Source organism: Echinops telfairi, unplaced genomic scaffold (assembly GCF_000313985.2).
Source record: "Echinops telfairi isolate 266 unplaced genomic scaffold, ASM31398v2 ScPeMD7_7356;HRSCAF=8355, whole genome shotgun sequence".
In the NCBI taxonomy this organism is placed as follows: domain Eukaryota; kingdom Metazoa; phylum Chordata; class Mammalia; order Afrosoricida; family Tenrecidae; genus Echinops; species Echinops telfairi.
In genome coordinates, this window is record NW_022111256.1 from 1468220 (window position 1) to 1476997 (window position 8778).

The 8778-nt window shown below is 52.9% G+C and overlaps 1 protein-coding gene across 1 annotated transcript in view; it reads right to left on the minus strand.

Annotated features, from left to right (window-relative positions):
- The window catches only part of NCAPD2 (non-SMC condensin I complex subunit D2), a 33126-nt gene that overhangs the window by 830 nt on the left and 23518 nt on the right, over window positions 1-8778 (minus strand). The window contains exons 14-30 of the mRNA XM_045296003.1: window positions 7796-7920; window positions 7008-7229; window positions 6231-6405; window positions 5865-5949; window positions 4300-4433; window positions 3886-4018; window positions 3720-3804; window positions 3473-3640; window positions 2915-3084; window positions 2136-2247; window positions 1938-2061; window positions 1709-1864; window positions 1352-1529; window positions 1173-1267; window positions 684-764; window positions 349-532; window positions 30-159 (exon numbers count right to left, since the gene is read on the minus strand). Of these exons, the coding sequence (XP_045151938.1) occupies window positions 30-159; window positions 349-532; window positions 684-764; window positions 1173-1267; window positions 1352-1529; window positions 1709-1864; window positions 1938-2061; window positions 2136-2247; window positions 2915-3084; window positions 3473-3640; window positions 3720-3804; window positions 3886-4018; window positions 4300-4433; window positions 5865-5949; window positions 6231-6405; window positions 7008-7229; window positions 7796-7920 (2357 nt within the window). The remainder of the gene's footprint in view (window positions 1-29; window positions 160-348; window positions 533-683; window positions 765-1172; window positions 1268-1351; window positions 1530-1708; window positions 1865-1937; window positions 2062-2135; window positions 2248-2914; window positions 3085-3472; window positions 3641-3719; window positions 3805-3885; window positions 4019-4299; window positions 4434-5864; window positions 5950-6230; window positions 6406-7007; window positions 7230-7795; window positions 7921-8778) is intronic.

Sequence of the window (8778 nt, forward strand, 5' to 3'; positions counted from 1 at the left end):
CCCCCAATCCACGGGGCGGCCTCACACACCGACAGAGTGTTTCTTGGTGGCTGACGGGGCACTCTGGCTCCCGCCCTGGCCAATCTCAAGCTCTTCTACTGCCTCCAAGCCCCGAGTGTGACAGGCGCGCAGCTTCTGCTCAAATTCATCTATCAGAGCCTGGAGCGAAAGGGGAGGGGGAGAGCATGTTTGGAAACACCGTTATCTCTATGATTAAAAAGACAGGAATTAGAGACAGAAAGCTCTATCTGAGGCTGTCTCTGGTAACTAGCTTGCAATGGAGTTGGGAACAAGACAAGGCAGTCATGTAGGAGCCTCTGATAGCTGCTTGGGCCTCCGGCAGCTCACCTTGCCCTCAGGCTTGGCCCCCCGCCGCAGCTTGCCCACAATCAACAGGAAAGCACTGAAGATGGCTGAGTCTGACAGCTTATCCCCAAAGCAATCAAAATTGTCAAGCATCTTCCGCAGGCCTCGCTCTGTGAGGGGCAGCTGAGACACGCTATAGGCCAGGTCCCGGTATTGCCTCTCAGTTCTGCGGAGAAGGGCTTTGTGAGGGGCTGGCACATGTGGGAAGCCCATACGTTCTCCTCTGTCCCACCCATGGCCCTAGGGGCACCCCTGGGGGAGGGGGTCTCTCCCTGCTGGAGGGGCCCTGGCACCCAGCACGCAGGACAGGCAAGTACCGGGCTGTGTGGAAGCGCTGACACAGCTTCTCCACCAGGCTCTCTGTCTGCTTGTCCTTGGTGATGTAGGAAAGGAGCTGCCTGCAGAGGAGAGGGGAGGCGGGATGGCCCAGGGCTGCTGGCTGCAGTCACTCAGGCCCACCTGAGTCTGGATTGCCATGGCTCCTGACTGCATCTGTTCCTCTCCCCTTCTCCTACATCCCAGAGGAGGGTCCCCTTTAATTATCACCTCCCCCAAGTAGTTTTCATGGTGAATGAAAGCAGCACCACTTGAGCTACCCCTTTAGGGATAAGTCCTTCTTATCCTTACTTAACCTTCTTAGGAAATCCAGGATCAAGAATCGGTGGTCTTTATAAAATAGGAAAGGGGCCCAGAGGTAAAGTTACTGCTAAAGGCCTTCCAGATAAAAGACCAAGAGCAGGAACTGAAGCAGGTGGATGGAATTCCTGGCTCAGAGAAACACGTGCCAGAAGACGCAACGGGCTTACTTCATGATGGTGTGGAAAGGCTCCTCCTCTACCCCACCCTCCGGGTCTGAGAGGCGGCTGATGATGTCTGGCAGGAGGTTGTAGATTGCGTTGCCCTGGAAGAGGTCATGCTCATCAAGGGGTGAGGCCACCGGCAGAGCCCTTTGGCAGCAAACTCTAAGAGGGTCCCGCCTCCTCACCTTGTGGGAGAGCTCATTGAAGAAGTTCTTGGCCAGGGCCGCGATCTGAGGCTCGGGGTCTGTGAGCAGCACCGCCATCTCGCTCACCTGACCCTTCACCTTCACCATGTCCTTCAGGATCAGGTGGGTCATCACCAGCCCTGCTGTTTTCCGCACTTGCTGAGCCGGGTCTCGGAGGCTAGGAAAGAGATGTCCGGTCAGGTCACTGGGGCCACCACTTGTGCACCCAAGCTTCAGATAAAGGGTTACTCAGCCTAGACCTGCACAGGCCACCCACTGACACCGGAGACTGAGAGGCAGCCTCAGGGATCCCCACATGACACACGACCGCACCCCGGAGCTCTCGGGGTCTCTTACCGAGCATAGAGGTGAGGCGTCCAGGGGTCCACCAGGTTGGGAAAACGGATAGCCAGATCCCCAGCGGCAACCATGAGGTTGGAGCGAACAACGGGGAGAGAAGACTTCTCCAGCAGGGTGAACAGAAGACGAAGCTGGGAGTCACAGAAAGTGGCACTGGGAGCAAGGAGAGGACCGTCAGGAAAGTGGAGTCACCTGCGACCTGAGAGCCAGCCACACCCGGGCCTACCTGACCATGCAGAACTTGCCCAGGGCCAGCGCCGCAGCTGCGGAGAGGTCCGGGTTGCCGTAGACACCAGGGCTGTTGCAGACTTTGAGCAGAAGGGGAACAAAGGCGGCCAAGACCTGCTTGCCTGTTGGAGGGACAACTTGGGTTTGTGACCCGCCTTCTCCGGGGCAGACAAGGCTCTGCACCAATCCCTCTCACCCTCCAACAGCTCCAGCTCGCAGTTGCTCCGGATGAGTTCGGCCTCTGTGTCGTCAGCAGTGGCCCCAACCAGCCCCATCTCCTCCTCCATGGTGGTCTCAGAACCTGTGTTCTAAAGGGAAAGCAGCAGCAGGGACTCGTGGCGAACAAGGACAGCATTTCTGAATTCTGCCACATGAGTGGACCCACCCAAGGGCGAGTTCTGTGACATCCTTCATAGGACTGCCACATGTTGTCTAGGAAGAGGGAGGATTCCGGAATCCTGAAAACAAGGTCCTTCTTATTTGTTCTAAGTTGCCAAAACGAGTTTCTACATTTCTTTGTAACTCTTTCTCACAGAAGCTACATAACTCCCTGTACATAGCAAGCAAACAAGATCATGGTATGCTAGACAATGGTTCAAGGTCACAGAGATGGGCAGGCATCCCATTCTGCAAGGCTTGGTGCCCTACTTATCTGCAGACACAGGTCCTAGTGGCCAAGGCTGAGGGGGGCAGGGGCTAGTCAGTGTGCTTTCTAGCCATCACTGCCTGCCTAGGCTAGATAGAGCCTCTGCTCTGTGCTGAACTTGCTTGCCTGTATGTAGCTGAACTTTCCCCCTGGGTGACTGTGGACAGCCTATTCTATCTCTGGTGGCACGAATCTTTCCCCAGAGAGCAGCAGCAAGGTGGCAGCTTCATCTCCATGTACGAACAGCTTCTCCACTGACAAGAGGAGCTGAGCTCCATCCCAGAAAGAATGTACTAGGGAGATGAACGCAAACCCTGGGCCCCGCCCACCTTCTCCTTTGGCCCTTTAGTCTTGTGCTCCTGTTCTTCCCGAAGCCCTCGGCGGCGACACAGCTCTCCACTCACGGCCTGCTCCAGATGTACCAGCTGCTGCAGAGCCACGTCCCCAGCCAGGGACAGCAGGTTCATCAGCAGGTAAGTGGGGAGCGTGGGGATCTCTTCTGGAGCAGAGGGAGAGGGAAGCCAAGGAGAAAGAGACCTAGACGAGTCTGGCCGGGCTGGGCCCAGATCTTCCCCCTGGACATGAGCTAGTCAAACTAGCGCGGAAGAGTCTGGCCGGGCTGGGCCCAGATCTCCCCCCTGGACATGAGCTACTCAAACTAGCGCGGAAGCAAGAGATGGGGTGGGCAGATGGGGGTGGTCACTGGGTCTATTTGGATGACAAAAATAAAAGTCCTTTCTGCTTTTCTGTCTTAGCAAATGAGAGTGTGGCCGAGGGCGTAAGGAGTTGCCATAGAAAGTGGTGGTGGAGTGGCTGCTGGCCCAGCTGGACAAGTAACCTAACTGGCTGCCCACCACTGGGCCCTTTGCCCATCTTGCCCCACTTACTCTGATCCTCCTGGGAAGCGCTCTTCTCCTCGAGCTTCCCCAGGGCCTGTTTGGCACAGCTCTGCAGTATGTGGGCACAGATCACCTCAGGGCCCTCTGCCAGCTGGTAAATGAGGGCCACGGCACCCTCTTTGAATGGGATCCAGAGTGGGTCTGGGAGGACAAAGCCTGGCGACATATGGGAGAAGTGGTCCACTGCCCAGAAAGGACGCAGGCGGCTCTGCCCACGCCTTTCCTAACAGCTCACCTGTTGTGACCATCGCTCCCAGGCGCTCAAACAGCTTGTGTTCTGGAGGCAGTCGGAAGGGAGGATGGCGTTTTCCCAGAGAGGGCTGTAGAGAATACAAAAGGAAGACAGGTCAGGACATGGGTGTGTGCATCTCCATTCTCCTTAGTGATAACCACTCACATACCTTTCTCCGGTCGGAGATGTTGGCAATGGCATAGCACACCTGCTGGGCTAGCTGGTAATCCTGTGGAACCTTCTCTTCTAGCCCTATGCTCACCAGTGTGTCCAAGTTGCTTTTCACAATGTCTGGGTTTCCACTGAAAGAAAGAAGACAGTTGCAGGCTGCCTCTGCTGGGGACAGTGCTACTGCGGGTGAGCACCAGCGAGCAAAGCCAGGCCCCGAGAGCCTGTCTGACATGGGGCAGCTCGAGTCCCGCTCGCTCTACTGAGTCTGCCAATTTTCACTAGGCAAGGGAGGGAGCTGGCCCTTTTCATTGCTATATTCCATTCAGGTAGCCAGCTCACACTGAGCTCAGCTGGGCTGACTGCCAGTACTGAAGGAAAGGAAGCCTTCCCAGGCCCTCCGTCCTTCCCTCACCGTGCCATCATGCCCAGCAGCGTGACTGAGCAGCAGCGCTCCAGAGGAGAGCAGGGGGTCTTCTCGGCTGCACGTTCCCACAGCAGCTGCGTCACTGACGGCTTCAATTCATCTTTCTGCACAAACTCACAGACCTGAAGAGGAAAGATAAGGGCTCGGGCTAATTTCAATTCCAAAAACAATCCCCCTTACCCTTGGCCCACTTCGCTGGCAAGAATTTGGAGAACCTGAGTGGGTGAAAACAACACTTAAGAACAGGACAAGAGAGAAGTGGGCAGTCCTTTCCTCTTGATCCTCTGCTACTGTTCTTCTCTCGGGCCTTCATTCTATTTCCATGGGGAGGGCAAGGGACACGGACCTTTCCGCATTCCCGCAGGCCATGTCTAGTAGGTGCCCTTCCCGCTACCACACTCAAAGGTCTGAAATGGCACTGAGCACCCTCCCCTGCCTCTTCGTTTTGCTAATGGTGCCACCACAGGTCACATATGCTGACAATTTCAGTCACTGGCATTTGTTTTATCCAGCAATCACTGGGTCCTTCCTAGTCTCCCTTTACAATTGGTCTGAGTCTGGGCCCTGCTCCTCGCATGCCCACAGCAGCCTCTCGCAGCAGCCTTCATGTCCCTCACTTGGTCTCCACCCATCTCCTATGTGCTGTGCTGACTCTACTCCTTCCTACAAGGATCCCTGCCTCATTCTGACACCTCTCCTCTGCCCACAGCCCCCCAGACCCTCCCCTCGTCTGCAGGGAGAAACCCGTGGCCGGCAGAGTGCTCCTGCCAGTGGAAGACGGGGGTCAGCACCACCGCCACCGTTGGTCTCCCAAAGCAGCCTTGCTTTACTGTGACGCTGGGGTCCCCGGCTAAGGAGGTTCGAGGCCAGACACTTCTCTTGAGGCCTCTAGGAACCTCCAAACCAGACTCCATGTTGTTATGGTTTCCAGGTGACCATGTGAGGGGCAAAGACACAACTGTCTTGTCCAATGTGGGCTGTGCTCTTTCTGTCTGAAATACTCTCCCCACCCTCTTTTTCCATCATGAAATCCTAGTCACCTCAAGTCCTAACGCTTCAGAACGGTTCCTTGAGCAGCCAGCCTCACTGCACTCCGCCCTGCCCGGCAGCACAGCACATATTGCCTGGGTTTGCATCCCAATTTTACAGCTAACCAGCTGTTACAAAGTGTCTTATCTACTCTATGCTTTTTTTTAAAGGTAAAATGGCAACAGTATTTTCTCCTAGCGTTGTTGGGAAGAAGAAACCAGTCGCTGAAGTAAAGTGCTAAGACTGGTACCTGACACACAGGAAATGCAATGTAACGGTTACATTTCACCTCACTACAGCAAGCACTATTGGCGCCATTGACTGGCGTTATAGTTAACACCTGCTGTATGGTCCTAGAAATGCTTTGGTTTTTGACTACTAACTAGACTCTTAGTTCCTTGAAAATTTGGAACATGAAGCACACAACCACTTTCTTTATGGGGCTAAGTAAATTGTAGAAAACAGTAACTAACAACTAATACTTGTTGAATGGAAAAAAAAAAAGAGTTAGTGAGGAGACTTACAATTTCCTCAAGACACTGAACGGTCCCAATGGAAGCATCGACTAGCAGCAGAGAGACACTCTGGATGAAAACCCGGGCCGAGGCTCTGTGGGAGCGACAGAGAGGAGCATGCTCACTAGCACGGCCCCAGCATGCCAGGCTGAGGAGAAGCATGCGTTGAACGTGGACAACTGGAAATCAGCTAGCCCTTCAGTGTCAAATCACTGTAGGGAATGGGCATCCTTGGAAGATCAGTCCTACCCTCAGCCCCACGACAGACCTGGTCTATAGATTCCCGATTCCTCTAGGATGCCTCCCTCCTCTCCTTCAGATGCCGAAAGAAGGCCACCTTCAAAAACCCAGCAAAGGCAGAAGTCCTGTACAAACCTGGCAGAATCCCCTTTGGGGTGGAGGTAGAGTTGGCGGTAGGCATTTAGCACAGCTTCCCGGACACCAGGCTCCTTAGACCAGATGAGGGGCAGCATGCGGCGTACCCCTAGCAAGGCCTGAGGTACCCCAAACTGAGACACCGTCACAAAGAACTCAATCACCTCCTGTACCACTGAGAAGACAGATGCAAACGTCACCCATTTGCTTACTCTCCCCAACACTTAAAGGCACTTTCTTAATGAAACCTTCAAGTGAAGTCATTCCTCCAGTCTGCTATAATTAGATTATGTATTTAAGAAGAGTTTTAGTGGCACAGTGTGTTACATGCCAGGCTGCTAAGGGAAAGGTGTGCAGTTCAAATCCACCAGCTGCTTGAAGGGAAAGATGCTCCTGAAAAGTTACTGCCTGAGAAACCTGAAGGAGCTGTTCTATTTAGTCTGTAGGGCTGTTATGAGTCAGAATTGACTCGAAGGCAAAGACTGTAAATATTAAAACATGTAAGCTTCAAAACATAAAAATCCCTGTCTTTTAAAGAGACAGACATCAAAACCCATTGACATCAAGTTGACCCTGACTCATAACCACCCTATATATAGTTTCTGGGGCAATTAATCTTGATAGCCTCATCTTTGTCGTGCCAAGTGGCTGGTGGGTTTGAACCACCCACCTTGTGATGAGCAGCCTCACTCTTAGTGCCTGCCACCAAGGCTCTTTGGACAAGGTTGGTCTAGGCCACCCTGTGACCCAATCCTTCAGATGGGGGCCCTGGCATACCTGTAGTTGTGTTTTCATACATCATCTTGCTGATGATGCCGATGGCCTCTGTAATCTTCAGAGAGAAGCTGTAGGCGTCCTGTAGGTACTGCACCAGCATCTGCTGTTTCACCAGCTCATCGTTTCCCCTGGATTGCTCGGGCTTATCTTTACAGACAGTCTCTCCTGGGACCGTGTTCTCTGCTGTGCCCTGAGCATTCTCCTGTGCGCAAACTGTGGTGCCTACGAGTCAGAGAAGTAGAGGATGTTTTATTCCAGGGGGAGCTCGGTTGGGCCCAGTGGTTAAGTGCTGGACTGCTAAGCACGCGGCAGGTTTCACCCTGTGGGAGAAAGGCACGGTCTGTTCCTGAAACCAGGTGCCGCTTTAGAAACCCTAAGCAGCAGTTCTGTCTACTCTGTCCTATGGGTCGCGAGCTCGCCGGGAGTCGGAATTCCCCAATGGCAGTGAGCTTTGGACTGTTCAAGGAGACGTGGGAAACCAACAACTCTGACCGCCCCTGCATATTTCTTTCCGGAACAGGAAGATGTGAAACCGGAACCTATTTAAGAATATCTTGGTTCATTTTGCAAAAAAGGTTCTTAAACTTCTCAGTGTAAAATATCCATTTACACCCTGGGGTTTTCATTCTAGGCCCTAGGGCTGCACCCTCTCCAGAACAGATGGGCTGCCAACCCCTCTGGCGTCCTTCAGAAGCAGGCTGTTACCCAGGCCAGGGTCTGCCATACGTCAATGCTCACAGAACACTAGTTGGGCTGTTTAGCTTGTTGACTGCAGGAGAAAGACTCACCTTTGAAGATGTTTCCTAAGAGACCCAAGAAGCTGGTCTCTTCAGACTCCTCTGGCTCCATGTGGCTGAAGGGCTCAGATTCACGGAAGTGGCCGATAGCTTCCTGGGTAAGCATGATGGCCTGCCTGCAAGAACCGACAGACGGACCACAGACAGGTGAATGTCCGGAAGAGCACCTGCACCCCCTGGCAGGAAGGCTGCTTCAGCGGTCCCACCCTCCCTGAGTCGGCGGCTTCAGAGCAGAGGAGCATGCTTCATTCTTCCAGGGTGGAGAAACACACAAGAGCTGTAGGGCTCAGGATGTTCTTCTCATCTGACTTCTCAAGGGACATGGCTTTGCTGCTGTCTTATAGGACTCAAATGAAATGAAGGGTTCTGAAACATTTTAAACCACTAATCTACCCCAGACATCTGCTTCAAAACTTCACTGATTCAGTGTTTTGCAAAATATAAACTTTCAACAAGGAACTGGTTAACTAACTCAGGATACACCTGTATCCTGGGGTTCTAAGGACCCATGGAAAGGACTGTGGCAGCTATTAACGTGCAAATATGAACATAGCGCCAAGATCTGCATTTCTTATTACCAAGCTCTACAGTTACGCGAGATGGAGAACATTTTATCATGTGTGCCAAAGTGGGGCAGCGCACACACCTGACTGCAGAAACGTCATCTCCAGGGAAGGGTCAGTAGACTCGCAGCATTTCACCCCTGTGGTGGGGGAAGGGGAACCAGGGAGTGGAAACCACGTTTGGAAGAACATTTCATGGCATACTCTTATAATTAAAAATTTTGTATCATGTGAAGATACTGCCTACTTTTAAAATTAAATTAAAAATTTGAACAATTTTTTTTCCCCTCATTTTTCCCCTCCCTCCCCGCTCCCCCCTCCCACATGAGCCCTTGATAGTTTATAAATGGGTATTTTGTCATATCTTGCTCTGTCCGACGTCTCCCTTCATCCACTTTTCGGTTGTCTGTC